Source organism: Ranitomeya variabilis, chromosome 1 (assembly GCF_051348905.1).
Source record: "Ranitomeya variabilis isolate aRanVar5 chromosome 1, aRanVar5.hap1, whole genome shotgun sequence".
Taxonomy (NCBI): Eukaryota; Metazoa; Chordata; class Amphibia; order Anura; family Dendrobatidae; genus Ranitomeya; species Ranitomeya variabilis.
This window is the reverse complement of record NC_135232.1, coordinates 524,369,490-524,390,171: the sequence shown is the minus strand read 5'-3', so window position 1 is coordinate 524,390,171 and position 20,682 is coordinate 524,369,490. Positions and strand designations below refer to the sequence as shown.

Genomic DNA, 20,682 nt, shown 5'->3' with positions numbered 1-20,682 from the left:
TGCATGTGTTCTGCCTGTCACACAGCCTCTGAACATGTGGCTGCAGATCATAATCCGCACTCCATGAAGCCGGGGCCCATATGCTACTAGTATGCAAGTGTTTTGCTTGACGAGGGAGACGATCATGTTCGCTCAACTCTAGTGAGTTAACACTATTGAACTCAGGATGCTGGAATATGTCCAGAGTCAAATAGTGGCGACACTTGGCCACGTGAACATTGCTACCACCTCACCTGACCAATAACCTTAAGGTACCGTTACACTAAACGATTAACCAACGATCACGACCAGCGATACGACCTGGCCGTGATCGTTGTTAAGTCGTTGTGTGGTTGCTGGAGAGCTGTCACAAAGACAGCTCTCCAGTGACCAACAATGACGAAGTGCCTGTGTAACCAGGGTAACCATCGGGTTACTAAGTGCAGGGCCTCGCTTAGTAACCCGATGTTTACCCTGTTTACCATTGTAAATGTTTAAAAGAAACAAAAAAAACATACTTACATTACGGTGTCTGCCACGTCCATCGCCGTCAGCTTCCCGCACTGTGCCGGCCCTAAAGCACAGCACAGCGTTGACATCACCGGTGTGCTCTGCTTTTAATTTACGGCCGGGACTCAGTGTCAGTCAGTGCGGGAAGATGACGGCGAGGGACGTGGCAGACACTGGAATGTAAGTATGTACTGTTTGTTTGTTTTTTTACTGTTACAATGGTAAGCAGGGTAAACATCAGGTTACTAAGCGGCCCTGCGCTTAGTAACCAGATATTTACCCTGGTTACCAGTGAAGACATCGCTGGATCGGTGTCACACACGCCGATCCAGCGATGACAGCGGGTGATCAGCGACCAAAAAAAGGTCCTGATCATTCTCATCGACCTGCGATCTCCCAGCAGGGGCCTGATCGTTGGTCGCTGTCACGCATAACTATTTCATTAACGATATCGTTGCTACATCACAAAAAGCAACGATGTTGTTAACTAAATTATGTGTGACGGTACCTTTACAGTAGGTTTGAAAATTGATATATTTTTTTAATCCTCTTTGTGTTTGTAACACCTCATAGTGCAATGAGAGACAGCCAAAAAAAAATTACAACAAACTGGATAAAATTGTGTCAGACATTGCAGATATGAGGTGTTAAAAACACAAGATTTGTGTGTACGGCGCACTGTGTGTTTTGTGCAAACTTTATTGTAGACCAAGAAACTCAAATTGTGATATCAAAATAACAATTTTATTAAGGGTGACACAAAAAGAAAAATGGGGAAAGGTTCTAAGGGGTAGGAACTTCTGCAATTAATGGTGATTGATATCCACCAGTTTGGGGGGGGGGGGTGGAGGAGGAGGAGGAACCACCATACTGCACAATGCTTGAAGGTATGCCGACGTCTGACCACCCTGTGGTCGACGGTGGCGAGAATGCCAACGCAGGAGGGGAGGGAGGAGGCACGACCAGTGTCCTTGGCACTGTGGACTGGCTCTGGCTACTCCTGCTCCGGCTAGACCCCGGCCGAGAGCTCGGTGTTATTGGAGCAGCCAGAGCCGCCGTAGATGTTCTTGTTTTTGGCCGTTTTCTCCTCTCTCCCTCTGGGTGTTGTTCTGCGTGGCGTCTTTGTGCCCTTGAAGGCCTGGCAGGAGCAGGACTTTGTGGCTCTGTTCTATGGTGTCGGTGGCGGTGGCCCTCGGCACGCGGAACTCTGTGTGGGTGCTCTGCAGCAGGAGTCGGAGTCATGCTAGCCAGCGATGGTACTACAGGCATTGTAGTTGCTGACTGCATGACCCGAGCCTGCTGCAGAGCAGTCACGTAAGCATTGTTGCAGGCCTGCATCACCGAAATCTGGAGTTCCGGCGTAAGATGTTCCACCATGCCCTTCGCAATGGCACTAAAGAAATGTATTGCCGGCCTCGAGAGCTCGGATTCCATAGTCTCAAGGCGCCGGTCGATATTGGACAGAGCTGTGGCCATTCTATCGCCCAGCGCCTTGAAACAATTCTGGAAGACCGTGCTCAAATGTAAAAATTCGGGCATTAGCGGCCTGTCCGAGGCCCGCTGTCGCTGTCGGGAAGACCCGAAGGAAGGAGCGCCTGCTCTCGCTGTGGGATGGCTGTGACTGGTCAGATGGCGATTCACGAAGGACCCCTCCAGAGGGCCGAACAGGCTCGTGGGTGCTGCTGTGTTCTGTGAAAACATAAGGAAAACATTAGTATACAAAATATAACATTCCACATTCGCCACCTCCTGTGTGTAATAAAAAGTTAACATTGCATCACACACTGTAAAGGGTCACTTCCGTCTGTCAGTCCTAACGGTATTACTTGCTGATTGTTACGGCCAGCTGCCTGTCATGGCTGACGCGACCAATCAGCGCCGGGCACAGCCCTGAATTAAATGGCCACGCCTTACTCCCCGCAGTGAATGCCTGTTGCCCGCATACTACACCCTTTGTCATCGATAAACACTTACCGGCGGTAACCATTGCCGCCGTAAGATGTAACCAAATTTTTACTATTGACACGGCCTATGCCGCATCAATATTAAAAATTTAAACCTTTTTTTAAAAAAAAATTACCAAGCTATTCTTACCCATGGTTGCCGTTTGTAACGGCCGCCATGGTTTACGGTTATCGTCGGAACTGCCATGACGTCACGGTCATGTGACCGAGACGTCACCACAGGTCCTGCGATCAGACCAACCCTGGGAACAGGACCTGCCGTGGACTACAAGGTCTCCCGTGTCTATTATGTTAATTTTTTTTATTTGAAACTGTGATAAACCTGGATGGGCAATATACTACGCCACTATGAAATATTGCACGTGGCTGGCCAATATACTATGTGTCTGTGTGCTGTATACTACGTCACTGGGCAATATAATAAATGACTGGGCAATAAACTACGTGGCTGGGGAATATACTACGTGAATATGCATGTTGTGCAATACCCAATGTGTGGAAATAGGTATACTTACTGTCGGCGGGCAAGGACCGGTCTCAGGAACTGAAGAATTGTGCCGTACTTGTATGTTGATGTCCTTGCCGCAGCAGCACCACTACGAGTCTGTCCCTCCTTCCGCAGGCCCCGATTGAAACGGTCCTTCATGGAGCGCCATCTGGTCTTCAATTTTTTGACTGTGAAAAAGGCAAACAAAAAAATAAAGGTGAGAAAACTTTTTTTTTTTTAACTGATACCGCAACCGTGTGCGATGCTACAAAAGTAGAACACATCACAGACGGTTGGGTATCCTGGCATGATGGGTCAGAGCGGCATTTCGGCAATACTTACCAAATTTATCTTTGTCCGTGGGTGAAGCGCTGTCAAAGCCATCCCACAGCGATTTTGCCACCTCAGCCCACATTCGTCTCAAAACCACCTGGTCTGCGTGCCGGGGGTCACGGCTGTCCCACAACGGGCCTCGCTCCTGGATAGAGGCGACCATGATGTCAATGTCTATGCCCTCATCCTGGTCCCGTTGTGAAACCTAGAATAATTGGAAAACATTAATGTTTGCAATATAAATAAAATTTGGCCTCCCTCCCACCCCCCCCCCCCCCCCCCCCCCGAAAAAAAAAAATCAAAAATAAATTGTAAGGAAAAAAAAAAAATTGAAAAGGTTGTTTTAAAAAAAACTTACTCGCCGGCTTGACACCACAGCTTGGCCCCGAGGTCGCTGCTCCTGCTGGTTCTGTTCCTCCTCACTTGAAGAAGCCTGGAAAATAGTGATTAAAAATTGAGTGACACGTCTACAAATGACACCGAATAGTAAGCAACAGTAGATCATGTACTCACCGGACTCCCCAGCGGTGTCGTGTGGCTCGAGTCGCTGGCCATTGTAGTGACGAGATGAAATTCTGAAATGAAAAAAATTTAATTATTTGACTATGCACAATACAGAGGCACATATAGGAAAATATCAAAAAATCCATACATTAACATTACGACCACAACGAACAGTGCACTCATAGTACAATGCCAACTGAACTAGCGCTGAGCAAACAACACCGCCATACATTGAAATAAAAAACAATGGCAGAGACGACACAATGCCAGAGTATAGCAAAAGCATAATACCAGTCCCAGGAAAGATAACAAAACAAATAAACAGACAGACCCTATGTACTAATCCAAAAAGACACAGATTTTTATCAACAAAAAATTTACAACATTGATTTCCAAAAGGCACAAGAAAAGGCAAACCATACCGCCATACGTTACAATAGAAAAAAATAACAAAATAAATAAGTACGGCTACATATGAAGCCAAAAAATTAATCAGAACATGATTAAAAAAGAAAACATTTCTATTTGAAAAAAAACACAGTGGAACAACCGCATGCACGAACAACCCAAAATAAACAGCACAATAGATTTCAGAAAAAAAATAACAACCCAAAAAATAAAGGAAAGATAAGTCAATCCTGGATACACCACCATACTTTACAATAAAACCAATAAGGCCGGAGACAATGAAACGCCATCATATACAACGCCATACATCACAACCAGAATAAAAATACAACAATGTCCATGTACACTACAGTGCAGAAATAAACAGACACAACTTGCAATAAACAATTTAAAAATAAAACATGTAGAAAATGCGCAGAATCATTCTATACTTACATCTCTTGAAAGCAGATGATGAGGTCTGGTCTCTGTGGTATGCTGCAGAAAAGTGACAAACAATGCAAATATTTTTTTTATATATGGGGGATGTTTCTCCACTGTCTAGACACAGTCTAGACACTTTTTGTTTAATTTTATTTAACGACGCATTCGTCGCACAACGCATGCACGACGCACGCACTTGCGTCCCGTGCGTTGTCAATTGGTTTCAATGGGGATTGTAACGCACTTACGACGCACGTGCGACGCATGCGTTTTTACGACGCTACAAAACTGCAACATGTAGCGTCAACTGCGCCCCGCCAGGTGCGGCCAAACGACGCATGCGTCGTGCAACGCACCAAAACGCATGACAACGCATGTCCATGCGCCCCCAATGTTAAAGATAGGGGCGCATGACGCATGCGTCGTTGCGCGTCGACGACGCTGCGTCGCAAGACGCAAATGTGAACGTAGCCTTAGGCCACATGGAAAACTTGGCCAGGGAGGAAACGGACTTGCCCACTACCTTCCTGTAGTCTGTTTCAAAAATAAAAGCCCATGGCAGGTTTTCCTAAATCTGCCTTGGACAAATAGCGTGCCCAAGACCAACACACTATTTTATTCTGCATTGCAATCACAGCTATGCCTGTGACTGCAATGCACTTCCACGGCCTCAATACGCTTCTGTGCACATCCTGGGGTACACATAGTGACCCTCGCATATGACCCCGGTCACTGCCTCACAAAAGGTACATGAAATTTAAAACAATACACAAGAAATAACAGTAAAGTGACAAAGCATAAGAATATGTATAGCAAGTAATATAATATAATCTCAATATAAAACATAATCTCATTGCACATATTCAGACCTAGGGTACACAGGTATCTAAATTTATAAATCCTAAAGGCTTCCCTGCTACGCAGTCTTATCATGTGATCACCTCCCCGTTATGTCTAATCACTTTATCAATGCCATAGACTCGAAAAGATGAAACACTTTTAAAAAATTTTCTACGATTAAATGCATTGGTTTTACCTGGAGCTGGACCCTCTCCTTTGGTCTCAGTGAGTGTTGGGTGTAAGCTGTGAGAATCAATATGTATGAAAAATAAGTATTTCATACACTGACGATTTTGCAAGTTTTCCCACCTACAGAGACTGGTGAGGTCTGTAATTTTTATCGTAGGTACACAACTGTGAGAGACAGACACTCTAAAAAAAAATCCAGACTATTGTTATTATTTATTTATATAGCACCATTTGAAAATCATTGTATGATTTTTACTAGTGATGAGCGAATATTCTCGTTACTCGAGATTTCTCGAGCATGCTCGGGGGTCCTCCAAGTAATTTTTTAGTGCTCGGAGTTTTTTAATTTTTCTTGCCACAGCTGAATGATTTACATCTGATAGCCAGCATAAGTACATGTGGGGGTTGCCTGGTTGCTAGGGAATCCCCACATGTACTTAAGCTGTCTAACAGATGTAATTCATTCAGCTGCGGCAATAAAAACTAAAACTCCGAGCACACAAAAATACTTGGAGGACCCCCGAGCATGCTCGAGAAATCTCGAGTAACGAGTATATTCGCTCATCACTAATTTTTACATAATTTGCATTTTATTGCAAGAAATAAGTATTTGATACAATAGAAAAACAGAACTTAAAGGGAACCTGTCACCCCAAAATGAAAGTTGAGCTAAGCCCACCAGCATCAGGGGCTTATCTACACCATTCTGTAATGCTGTAGATAAGCCCCCGATGTAACCTGAAAGATGAGAAAAAGAGGTTAGATTATACTCACCTGGGTGGGCGGTCCGATCCGATGGGCATCGCGGTCCAGGGCCTCCCATCTTCTTACGATGACATCCTCTTGTCTTCACGCTGCGGCTCCGGCGCAGGTGTACTTTGTCTGCCCTGTTGAGGGCAGAGCAAAGTACTGCAGTGCGCAGGCACTAGGAAAGGTCAGAGAGGCCCGGCGCCTGCGCACTGCAGTACTTTGCTCTGCCCTCAACAGGGCAGACAAAGTACACCTGCGCCAGAGCCGCAGCTTGAAGACAAGAGGAGGACGTCATCCTATAAAGATGGGAGGCCCCGGACCAGACCGCGATGCCCATAGGACCGGACCGCAGCGGGACCACCCCTGGGTGAGTATAATTTAACCTCTTTTTCTCATCTTTCAGGTTACATCGGGGGCTTATCTGCAGCATTACAGAATGCTCTAGATAAGCCCCTGATGCTGGTGGGCTTAGCTCAACTTCCATTTTAGGGGTGACAGGTTTCCTTTAATACTTGGTACAAAAACTTTTGTTTGCATTTAGAGGTCAGACGTTTCATGTACTTCTTGACTAAGTTTGCACACACTGCAGCAGGGATATTGGCTCACTGTTCCATACAGATCTGCTCCAGATATTTCAGGTTTCACGGCTGCCACTGGGCAACATTGAGTTTCAGCTCCCTCCAAATATTTTCTATTTGGTTCAGTTCTGTAGACTGGCTAGGCTTCAGTACCTTGAAATGCTTCTTACGGAGCCACTCCTTAGTTGCCGTGGCTGTGTTTCAGGTCATTGTCATGCTGGAAAACCGAGCCGCGACCCATTTTCAATGTTCTTACTAAGGCTAGGTTCACATTGTGTTAACAGCAGCCCGTTCAACACATGCGTAAACGGGCTGCTGTTAACGCAAGTGCCAACATTCCATCGCACTAGTGCAGATAGAGCTAGCAGATGCTCTATCTGCACTAGCAGTGACGGTACATCGCTAGCGCACGCCCATTGTGAGCGTGCGCTAGGGATGCGTCCGACATAGGAATTAATGGCAACGTTGAGGGACTGCGATACACCGCGTTATGCCGCGGTGCAACGTAGTCCGTCTAACGGACGCCTGCAACGCAATATGAACCCAGACTAAGGAAAGGAGGTTGTCTGCCAAAATCTCACGATGCATGACCCCATCCATCCTCCTCTCAATACGGTTCAGTCGTCGTGTGCCCTTTGCAGAAAACCACCCCAAGGTATGATTTTTCCCCCACTATGCTTCACCATTAGGATGGTGTTTTTGGAGCTGGACTCATCCTTCCTCCAAACACAGCGAGTGGAGTTAATGTCAAAAAGTTTTATTTTGGTCTTCTCTGACCACATGACCACCTCCCATGTCTCGTCTGTATATGCATTAACGAAGTACAAATGGGCCCGGACATGTGCTGGCGTGAGCAAGGGGACCTTGCGTGCCCTGCAGGATTTTAATCCATGAAGGTGTAGTGTGTTACTAACGGTAATGTTTGAAACTCCGGTCCCAGCTCTCTTCAGGTCATTTGACCATATCCTCCAGTGTAGTTCTAGGCTGATTCCTGACCTTTCTTGGAATCGTCCTTACTCCACGAGGTGAGATCCTACATGGAGCTCCAGACTGAGGAAGATTGTCATCTTTGTTGCTTCCATTTTCTAAAAGTTGTGCCAACAGTTGTTGTCTTCTCACCAAACTGCTTGCTTATTGCCCTGTATCAATGGTGCTGTTCAAAAGTACAACAAGAAACGGAAAAATAAATTCAAAGTGCTGTGAAATTTCCAAAAAAGTGCAAATCCACAGTTTTTATTTTATTTTTTTAACCATGTTCATTAATGCTAAAACTGACCTACCATTATGATTCTCCAGGTCATTACGAGTTCACAGACATAAAACATGTATACGTTATTTGTTATTTAAGTGGTGAAGAAAAATCCAAAGATGTCGCCATTTTCCTTGACCCGTAACGTCTCCATTGATCGGGCTGGGTGAGGGCTTATTTTTCACGTGCCGAGCTAACGTTTTTATTGATTCCATTTTGCTGAAGATGTGATCTTTTAATTGCCTGTTATTGCAATGTTGCAGCAACAAGAAAAAGTAACTTTTTTTTTTCTTTTCATTTTTCGTATCTTTCTTTTTTTCTCATTACACCGTCTACCAAATGAATTAATTTTTTGTTTTTATATAGATCAGGTGATTCTGAACACGACGATGCCAAATATGTGGTTTTATTTTTTTGTTGTTGTTTTATTTTGAATGTTGGGTGATCTGAACGTTTTATATTTTTAACCCCCGGAGGTATTTTTGTTGTTGCTCACCTTCTTCCCAGAGCCATAACCTTTTTTATTTTTTCATCAATATGGCCATGTGAGGGCTTGTTTTTTGCAGGACGAGTTGTACTTTTGATTTTACCAGGTCGTGTATAAAATGGGGAAAAAAAATCCAAGTGCGGTGGAATTGCAAAAAAAGTGCAATCCCACACTTGTTTTTTGTTTGGCTTTTTTGCTATGTTCAATAAATGCTAAAACTGACCTTCCAATATGATTCTCCAGATCATTAAGAGTTCATAGACACCAAAAATGTCTAGGTTCTTTTTATATCTAAGTGGTGAAAAAAAAATTCCAAGCTTTGTTTAAGAAAAAAACTGCGCCATTTTCCGATACCTGTAGCGTCTCCATTTTTCATGATAACTGGTCGGGTGAGGGCTTATTTTTTGCGTGCTGAGCTTACGTTTTTAATGATGCCATTTTGGTGCAGATATGTTCTTTTGATCGCCCATTATTGCATTTTAATTCAATGTCGTGGCGACCAAATAAAACGTAGTTCTGGTGCTTTGACTTTTTTCTCGCTAAGCCATTTTGCGATTAGGTTAGTCTTTTTTTTTTTTCTTCTTCTTTTTTAATTGGATCGGGCAATTCTGAACGCGGCGATACCAAATGTGTGTGCTTGATTTTTATTTTTTAACTTATATATTTTTTTTGTAATAAAAAAAAAAAAAGTGTGTATATGTGTGTGTGTGTATATGTATGTGTGTGTATATATGTGTGTGTGCGTATGTGTGTGTATATATATATATATATATATACACACACACACATACATACATACATACATACATACATACATACATACATACATACATACATACATACATACATACATACACTAACTAACTAGATGGTGGCCCGATTCTAACGTATCAGGTATTCTAGAATACGTAGGTAGTATATATAGCACAGGCTACGTACTATATTTCACAGTGACGTAGTATATAACACAACCGACGTAGTATATAGCAGAGCCACGTAGTATATAACATAGCCACGTAGTATATTGTAGGAACACGTAGTATCCTTGGCACCGGAACCTGTCGCTTGCACTGCCGAGAACAGCCGCGACGTCGGAAGGTTGGGGACACACAGGGTTAATAGCAGCGTTAACTGAGTGTTACCTGCGGCATAACGCGGTCCGTTACCGCTGGCATTAACCCTGTATGAGCGGTGACTGGAGGGGATTATGTTGGCGCCGGGTACTGACTGCAGGGGAGTAGGGTGGGACTAATCTGACTGTGCCCGTCGCTGATTGGTCGCGGCAGCCATGACAAGCAGCTGGCGAGACCAATCAGCGACGCGGGATTTCCGTGATGGAAGTTGCAGACAGACTGAAGTACCCCTTAGACAATTATATGAAAAAGTTTGGGCACCCCTATTAATCTTAAGCTTAATGTTTTATAAAAATTGGTTTTTTTGCAACCGCTATTTCAGTTTCATATATTTAATAACTGTTGGACACAGTACAATAAACCTCATTTCAAGGCAGAAACATTACTAACAGAAAATGTGCAATCTGCATTCAAACAAAATTTGACAGGTGCATAAGTATGGGCACCTCACCAGAAAAGTGACATTAATATTTAGTAGATCCTCCTTTTGCAAAAATAACAGCCTCTAGTCGCTTCCTGTAGCTTTTAATGAGTTCCTGGATCCTGGATGAAGGTATTTTTGACCATTCCTCTTTACAAAACAATTCCAGTTCAGTTAAGTTTGATGGTCGCCGAGCATGGACAGCCCTCTTCAAATGATCCCACAGATGTTCAATGATATTCAGGTCTGGGGACTGGGATGGCCATTCCAGAACAGTGTAATTGTTCCTCTGCATGAATGCCTGAGTAGATTTGGAGCGGTGTTTTGGATCATAGTCTTGCTGAAAGATCTATGCCTTGCGTAACTTCAACTTTGTCACTGATTCATGAACATTATTGTCGAGAATCTGCTGATACTGAGAGGAATCCATGCGTCCCTCAACGTTAACAAGATTCCCGATGCCGGCATTGGCCACACAGCCCCGAAGCATGATGGAACCTCCACCAAATTTTACTGTGGGTAGCAAGTGTTTTTCTTGGAATGCTGTTTTTTTTTTTTTTTGCCGCCATGCATAACGCCTTTTTGTATGACAAAACAACTCAATCTTGGTTTCATCAGTCCACAGGACCTTCTTCCAAAAATAAATTGGCTTCTCCAAATGTGCTTTTGCATACCTCAGCCGACTCTGTTTGTGGCGTGCTTGCAGAAACGGCTTCTTTCGCATCACTCTCCCATACAGCTTCTCCTTGTGCAAAGTGCGTTGTATAGTTGACCGATGCACAGTGACACCATCTGCAGCAAGTTGTTGCTGCAGCTCTCTGGAGGTGGTCTGAGGATTGTCCTTGACTGATCTCACCATTCTTCTTCTTCTGCCTTTCTGATGTTTTTCTTGGCCTGCCACTTCTGGCCTTAACAAGAACTGTACCTGTGTTCTTCCATTTCCTTACTATGTTCCTCACAGTGGAAATTGACAGGTTAAATCTCTGAGACAGCTTTTTGTATCCTTCCCCTGAACAACTATGTTGAATAATCTTTGTTTTCAGATCATGTGACAGTTGTTTTGAGGATCCCATGATGCCACTCTTCAAAGGAGATTCAAACAGGAGAACAACTTGCAAGTGGCCACTTTTTAACCCCTTAGTGACAGACAAATTTTTTTAAATGTGACCAGTGTCACTTTATGTGGTAATAACTCTGCAATGCTTCAACAAATCCCAGTGATTTTGAGATTTTTTTTTTCGTGACACATTATACTTTATGATAATGGTAAATTTAGGTCAATATGTTTTGTTTACTTATAAAAAAAAAAAAATATCCAAAATTTGCGAAAATAGTTAAAAAATTGGCAATCTTCTAAATTTGAATGATTATCCCTTTAATCCAGATGGTGATACCACAGCAAACCATTAATAAATAACATTTCCCTCATGTCGGCTTTACATCAGCACCATTTGTAAAATGTTATTTTATTTTGTTAGCATTTTAGGAGGTTTAAAAATGTAGCAGCAGTTTTTCATTTTTTTCAAGGAAATTTACAAAATGTATCTTTTTAGGGACTTATCCATGTTTGAAGTGACTTTAGGGGTCCCATATATTGGGAAACCCTCAAACGTGATACCATTTTAAAAACAGCACCCCCTAACACATTAAAAACTGCAGTCAGGTACTTTATTAACCCTTCAGGTGCTTTACAGGAATTAATGCAAAGTGGTATGACAGAAATGAAAATGTGTATTTTTACCACCTAAATGCCTCTAACTTCTGAACAGATTACTACAGCTGTCAGACTCTAAGTGTGAACGCAGCCTATAGGCCGCTATTTGGTCGTGAATTGCTATGGCAAACATCAGGACCCCACAATCATGATCTGAGGGCACCAGTTTGGATAACTAAGAAGCCCTCACACTCTGTTAACCATTTATAATGATGTAGTCACTATTGACAGCAGCATCTAAGGAGGTTAAACAGATTTGGAAGGTGCAAATACTGATCATGGCTGATACAGCAAGTTGTCAACTATAGTGGACAGCCGACAGCTACTGGATTGTCACCTGTATGGAGCTGCTATTCTCTTATATCTCAGGTCAGTTAAAAGACGTATTGGCTGTCATTAAAGGGCCATTGTCACCCCCTCCAGCCGTTATAAACTAAAAGAGCCACCTTGTGCAGCAGTAATGCTGCAGTCTAACAAGGTGGCTCTTTTAGTTTTTGATTCCGTTATTCCCTCAATAAAGCGTTTTAAAATTTGCCCTAACTATCTGTCTGCAGACCTGGAGGCGGTCCGAAGCCTCCTCTGTGAATCTCCCAACGGCCGTCACTCTTCTCTTCTGGGGATGTGGTCGGCGCCCCCTTCGCGCTGTTTCTTCTTAAATCCGGCGCCTGCGCTGTGCGTGCCTGCCTGTGACAGGCGCAGTCTTCATTGTCCGTCATAGGTCAGATGCAGGGTGCCTGACTGCGCCTGTGCCGGCAGTGCGGCCACCCTGTTGCTGAATCCCCGCCCCGCACTGTGTTATTCATTATGCACAGTGCGGGGCTGGGGTTCCTGGGCATGCGCACTGCGCTGTTCAGACGCTCCCCCGGTCCCCCGCCTTCCATCGTTGCCGTAATATACAGGTTTCCTTGCCAGTGTTTGGAATGAAGCAGCCGCAAATAACGCTGGAAGGCGGGGGAGCTGGGGGAGCGTCTGAGCTGGGGGACCTTCTGAACAGAGTAGTGCGCATGCCCAGGAACCCCAGCCCCGCACTGTGCATAATGAATAACACAGTGCGGGGCGGGGATTCAGCAACAGGGTGGCCGCACAGCCGGCACAGGCGCAGTCAGGCACCCTGCATCTGACCTATGACGGACAATGAAGACTGCGCCTGTCACAGGCAGGCACGCACAGCGCAGGCGCCGGATTTAAGAAGAAACAGCGCGAAGGGGGCGCCGACCACATCCCCAGAAGAGAAGAGTGACGGCCGTTGGGAGATTCACAGAGGAGGCTTCGGACCGCCTCCAGGTCTGCAGACAGGTAGTTAGGGCAAATTTTAAAACGCTTTATTGAGGGAATAACGGAATCAAAAACTAAAAGAGCCACCTTGTTAGACTGCAGCATTACTGCTGCACAAGGTGGCTCTTATAGTTTATAACGGCTGGAGGGGGTGACAGTGGCCCTTTAAGGGGATAAGTAGCTTTTCTCATGATTGCATACACCTGGCTATGATGTTCAAAGCTCAATGAGGTTACAAAACCCAAAAAAGTGCTTTAGTAAGTCAGTAAAAAGTAGGTAAAAGTATTTAAAGCGAACCTGTCACCCCCAAAATCGATGGTAAGGTAAGCTCACCGGCATCAGGGGCTTATCTACAGCATTCTGTAATGCTGTAGATAAGCTACCGATGTTACCAGAAAGAGGATAAAAACATTAGATTATACTCACCCAGGGGCGGTCCCGCTCCGATGGGCGTCTCCAGTCCGGTACAGCTCCTCCCATCTTAATTCCATGACGTCCTCTTCTGGTCTCCGCACCGCGGCTTCGGCGCAGGCGTACTTTGTGTGCCCTGTTGAGGGCAGAGCAAAGTACTGCAGTGCGCAGGCGCCAGTAAGGTCAGAGAGGCCAGGCGCCTGCGCACTACAATACTTTGTCTGCCCTGTTGAGGGCAGAGCAAAGTACGCCTGCGCCGAAGCCGCGGTGCGGAGACCAGAAGAGGACGTCATGAAATGAAGATAGGAGGCGTCGGAGCGGACCTGAGACACCCATTTGACCGGACCGCAGCGGGACCGCCCCTGGGTGAGTATATTATAACCTCTTTTTCTCCTCTTTCAGGTAACATCGGGGGCTTATCTACAGCATTACAGAATGCTGTAGATAAGCCCCTGATGACGGTGAGCTTACCTCACCATCGATTTTGGGTGTGACAGGTTACCTTTAAAACAAGAAAATGATAAGGGTGCCCATACTTATGCACCTGTCAAATTTTGTTTGAATGCAGATTTTCTGTTAGTACTATAAACCTCATTTCAAGGCAGAAATATTACTGTGTCCAACAGTTATTAGATATATGAAACTGAAATAGCTGTTGCAAAAAAAACAATTTTTATAAAACATTAAGCTCAAGATTAATAGGGGTGCCCAAACGTTTTCATATAACTGTATATACTAGATGGTAGCCCGATTCTAACGCATCTGGTATTCTAGAATATGTATGTAGTTTATTTATGAAGATTTGAGAATAATACATTGAATACACAGGATTCGGCCGGCCGCGACCAATTAGCGAAGCTTGGTTCAAATCCTGCGCCAATTCGCAGCCGGACTGCGCCTGTCGCTGATTGTTTGCGGCCGGCCATGCAGTATATAACAGGCCACGTAGTATACTGCACAGCCCACGCAGTGTACTGCACAGCCCACGCAGTGTACTGCACAGCCCACGCAGTGTACTGCACAGCCCACGCAGTGTACTGCACAGCCCACGCAGTGTACTGCACAGCCCACGCAGTGTACTGCACAGCCCACGCAGTGTACTGCACAGCCCACGCAGTGTACTGCACAGCCCACGCAGTGTACTGCACAGCCCACGCAGTGTACTGCACAGCCCACGCAGTGTACTGCACAGCCCACGCAGTGTACTGCACAGCCCACGCAGTGTTAAAAAAAAAAAAAAAAAAAAATTAAAATAAACAATTGTTATATACCGTATGTTCTGGTGTATAAGATGACTGGGCGTGTAAGACGACCCCCAACTTATCCATATAAAATATGGAATTTGGGATATGCCCGCTGTATAAGGCGGGGGTCATCTTATACGCCCAGTCATCTTATACGGCGTGTGGTTCCCAGGGTCTGGAGGAGAGGAGACTCTCCTTCAGGCCATAGGATCCATATTCATGTAAAAAATAAAGAATAAAAATAAAAAATATGGATATACTCACCCCTCCGAGAAGCCTGGCTGTCACCGCTGCAAGCGTCTGCCTCCGTTCCTAAGAATTGCAGAGCGTGAAGGACCTACGATGATGTCACGGTCTTGTGATTGGTCCGTGACCGGTCACCTGACCGCGACGTCATCGACGTCATATTCATTTTTTACATGAATATGGATTCCAGGGCCTGAAGGAGTTTCCTCTCCTTCAGACCCTGGGAACATCCAGGATCACTCCCTGCACACGCCGTACGCGGCGTATAAGACGACCCCCGAGTTTTGGGACAATTTTTAGGGGTTAAAAAGTCGTCTTATACGCCGGAAAATACGGTACTCACCTTCCGTTGGCCCCGGATCCAGGCGAAGCGGTTACCGACGCTCCGGTCCCAAGAGTGCATTGCGGTCTCGCGAGACCGCTACGTCATCTCGCGAGACCGCAATGCATGGAGTGGTCACCGGAGCGTCGCGAGGAGCGGGGAAGGCCTGTTCCTGATCTGGGGGCCGACGAACGGTGAGTATATAACGATTTTTTTTTATTATTATTATTTTTAACAATAGCTCTTTTATCTATTGATGCCGCATAGGCAGCATCAATAGTAAAAAGTTGGTCACACAGGGTTAATAGCAGCGGTAACGGAGTGCATTACACCGCTGCATAACGCGGTCCGTTACCGCTGCCATTAACCCTGTCTGAGCACTGACTGGAGGGGATTATGGAGCGGGCACTGACTGCGGGGAGGAAGGAGGGCCATTTTGCCGCCGGACTGTGCCCGTCTGATTGGTAGTGGCCGTTTTGCCGCGACCAATCAGCGACTTGGATTACCATGACAGACAGAGGCCGCGACCAATGAATATCCAGAAAGACGGAAGTGACCCTTAGAGATATATAGATATATATATCTGTTAAAAAAATATATATGTGCGTGTGTGTGTGTGTATGTGTATATGTGTATATATATATATATATATATATATATATATATATATATATATATATATATATATATATATATATATATACACTCTCTCTCTCTCTCTCTCTCTCTCTCTCTCTCTCTCTCTCTCTATATATATATATATATATATATATATATCTATATATATATATCTATATATATATATATCTATATATATATATCTATATATATATATATATATATATATATATATATATATATATATATATATATATATATAATCTAAGGGTTTTTCTGTCTGACTGTCCCGTTTATTCATTCACTGATTGGTCGAGGCCGCCTGGGCCTCGACCCCATCAGCGACGGGCATAGCATGGCGACGATGATGTCATAATGGAAATCCCGCGTCTGATTGGTCGAGGCCGCCAGGCCTCGACCAATCAGCGACGGGCACAGTATCGACGTAGATGTCATAATTAGTGTTGAGCATTCCGATACCGCAAGTATCGGGTATCGGCCGATACTTGCGGGTATCGGAATTCCGATACCGAGATCCGATACTTTTGTGGTATCGGGTATCGGTATCGAAACAACATTAATGTAAAAATGTGTAAAAGAGAGAATTAAAATAAAAAAATATTGCTATACTCACCTCTCCGACGCAGCCTGGACCTCAGCGAGGGAACCGGCAGCGTTGTTTGCTTAAAATTCGCGCGTTTACTTCCTTACGTGAAGTCCCGGCTTGTGATTGGTCGCGTGCCGCCCATGTGGCCGCGACGCGACCAATCACAGCAAGCCGTGACGTAATTTTAGGTCCTTCAGGATTTTAAAATTACATTCTGGCTTGTGAAAATTGCTGGCTTTTAAAATGCGCAAGTGTCCAGCCTCCCGTGACGTCACGGCTTGTGATTGGTCGCGTCGCCCACGTGACCGCGACGCGACCAATCACAAGCCAGAACGTAATTTTAAAATCCTGAAGGACCTAAAATTACGTCACGGCTTGCTGTGATTGGTCGCGTCGCAGCCACATGGGCGGCACGCGACCAATCACAAGCCGGGACTTCACGTAAGGAAGGAAAAGCGCGAATTTTAAGCAAACAACGCTGCCGGTTCCCTCGGTGAGGTCCAGGCTGCGTCGGAGAGGTGAGTATAGCAATATTTTTTATTTTAATTCTTTCTTTTACACATTAATATGGATCCCAGGGCCTGAAGGAGAGTTTCCTCTCCTTCAGACCCTGGGAACCATCAGGAATACCGTCCGATACTTGAGTCCCATTGACTTGTATTGGTATCGGGTATCGGATTGGATCCGATACTTTGCCGGTATCGGCCGATACTTTCCGATACCGATACTTTCAAGTATCGGACGGTATCGCTCAACACTAGTCATAATGGTTGCCATGGCGACGATGTTAAAAAGGTTGCTTCGACCAATCAGCGACGGGCACAGTCGGAATCATCATTGCCCATATACTACGGGGACATGCATATTCTAGAATACCCGATGCGTTAGAATCGGGCCACAATCTAGTATATATATATATATCTATATTGTCTAAGGGTTTTTCTGTCTGTCTGTCCTGGAAATCCCGCGGCTCTGATTGGTCGAGGCCGCCAGGCCTCGACCAATCAGCGACGGGCACAGCATGGCGACGATGATGTCATAAAAGTTGCCTCGACCAATCAGCGACGGGCACAGTCTGCCGCGAATTCGCCTCGACCAATCAGCGACGGGCACAGTATCGACGTAGATGTCATAATGGTTGCCATGGTGACTGTCATAAAGGTTGCCTCGACCAATCAGCAACGGGCACAGTCTGCCGCGAATTCTGGAATCATCATTGTCCATATACTACGGGGACATGCATATTCTAGAATACCCGATGCGTTAGAATCGGGCCACAATCTAGTATATATAACATTATCTATCTATCTATCTATCTATCTATCTATCTATCTATCTATCTATCTATATCTATATATATATCTATATATCTAAAGCTGAATGTATGTATGTATGTATGTATGTAAGTATGCGTGTGTGTATGTCCGGGATTGGCATCTGAACCGTCGCAGCTACAGCCACAAAATTTTGCACAGTCACACTTCTGGACCCCGAGAGCGTCATAGGCTATGTTGTGAGGTGAAATTTTAACCCCGCGCTTTCCAATTCACCAAACAATTTTGCCCCTATCTACATAATGGGGAATAAATGAAAGGAAAAGTGTTGGAGGCAAATTAACAGCTGCCAGATGTGAACAAGGGGGACTTAAAGAATGACAGTGATGGCACCAAAGAGTATATACTGTACAGTTGCTAAGGTGGGGCCCCAACATGGGATAATCACCACACCACCACGGGGATATGAACACACACACAAAATGCGCCACACACTACCACGTGCTCGAACACATATATCACCCTCAGCACACATTTCACCACACATACACCAACCTCGCCACATAAAAGTCGAAACACAAAAGTCGCCGCTCAAAACTCGCCACGCGCAAAACTCTCCACATGCAAAACTCGCCACATGTGCAAAACTCACCTCATGGAAAACTCGCCACACACAAAACTTGCACACGCAGAAAAATTGCCACATGCACAAAAGTTGCAACACATGCAAAAGTTGCCTCACACAAAACTTGCACATACTCAAAAGGCACCACACATAAAACTCGCCACGCGCAAAACTCGCCATGCGCAAAACTTGCTGCACACAACTTGCTACACTAACCTGTCACATGCAACTCGACACACAAAAAGTTGCTACACGCATGTCGCCACACGCAACTCAACACACACAACTTGACACACGAAACTCGCCCTAAAACACACACAAGTCTGGTATTATCCTTCAAAAATAAAAATCTGATTAATAAGCAGACAAACTACAAGAGCAACAAATGTACCATATAGGAATCCGGCAGCTGTCAGTCACATGACCAGTCTATTATGTGTATGTGTGAGCTAATATATACTGCCAGGGGGTGGGCTTACTGTTGGCTGGGGATTTATCAGGCTGCCAATTTAGCTTACAAATACTGTGGTAAAAATACTGACCAAATAACGTGTGAACGAGGGCTAATACAGGAGGAGATGACATACAGATATATACTATATACAGGAGGAGATGACACACAGGTATATACTATTTACAGGGGAGATGACACACAGGTATATACTATATACAGGAGGAGATGACACACAGATATATACTATATACAGGAGAGATGACACACAGGTATATACTATATAGAGGAGGAGATGACATACAGGTACATACTACATACAGGAGGAGATGACATACAGGTATATACTATATACAGGAGGAGATGACACACAGGTATATACTATATACAGGAGCAGATTACCTACAGGTATATGTTATATACAGGAGGAGATGACATACAGGTATATGCTGTGTATAGGAGGAGATGACATACAGGTTTATACTATATACAGGAGGAGATGACACACAGATATATACTATAAATAGGTGAGATGACACACAGGTATATACTATATACAGGAGATTACATACAGGTATATCTAATATATAAAGCTGAATGTGTGTGTGTGTGTGTATGTATGTATGTATGTATGTATGTATGTCCGGGATTGGCATCTGAACCGTCGCAGCTACAGCCACAAAATTTTGCACAGTCACACGTCTGGACCCCGAGAGCGTCATAGGCTATGTTGTGAGGTGAAATTTTAACCCCGTGCTTTCCAATTCACCAAACAATTTTGCCCCTATCGACATAATGGGGAAAAAGTGAAAGGAAAAGTGTTGGAGGCGTCGCAGCTACAGGCACAAAATTTTGCACAGTCACACGTCTGGGCCCCGAGAGCGTCAAAGCTATGTTGTGAGGTGAAATTTTAACCCCGCGCTTTCCAATTCACCAAACAATTTTGCCCCTATCTTCATAATGGGGAAAAAATGAAAGGAAAAGTGTTGGAGGCAAATTAACAGCTGCCAGATGTGAACAAGGGGGACTTAAAGAATGACAGCGATGGCGCCAAAGAGTATATACTGTACAGTTGCTAAGGTGGTGCCCCAACATGGGATAATCGCCACACCACCACGGGGATATGAACACACACACAAAATGCGCCACAGACTACCACGTGCTCAAACACATATACCACCCTCAGCGCACATTTCACCACACATACACCAACCTCGCCACATAAAAGTAGAAACACAAAAGTCGCCGCTCAAAACTCGCCACGCGCAAAACTCTCCACATGCAAAACTCGCCACACGTGCAAAACTCACCTCATGGAAAACTCGCCACACGCAAATCTTGCACACGCAGAAAAATTGCCACATGCACAAAAGTTGCAACACATGCAAAAGTTGCCTCACACAAAACTTGCACATACTCAAAAGGCACCACACATAAAACTCGCCACGCGCAAAACTCGCCATGCGCAAAACTTGCTGCACACAACTTGCTACACTAACCTGTCACATGCAACTCGACACACAAAAAGTTGCTACACGCATGTCGCCACACAAAACTCATCTCACAAAAGTCCCTACATGCATGTCGCCACACGCAACTCAACACACACAACTTGACACACGAAACTCGCCCTAAAACAC

The 20,682-nt window shown here is 44.7% G+C and overlaps 1 protein-coding gene across 2 annotated transcripts in view; it reads left to right on the top strand.

Annotated features, from left to right (window-relative positions):
- Positions 1-20,682, top strand: part of RNF126 (ring finger protein 126) — a 136,363-nt gene that overhangs the window by 88,218 nt on the left and 27,463 nt on the right. Inside the window, exon 7 of one of the 2 annotated variants that reach the window (XM_077254159.1) lies at positions 3,076-3,499. The exons of the other annotated variant lie outside the window; for it this stretch is intronic. Coding sequence (XP_077110274.1) covers positions 3,076-3,426 — 351 coding nt within the window. The 3' untranslated portion in view covers positions 3,427-3,499. Of the gene's footprint in view, positions 1-3,075; positions 3,500-20,682 lie in introns of those variants that run through there. 2 annotated transcript variants of the gene reach the window in all.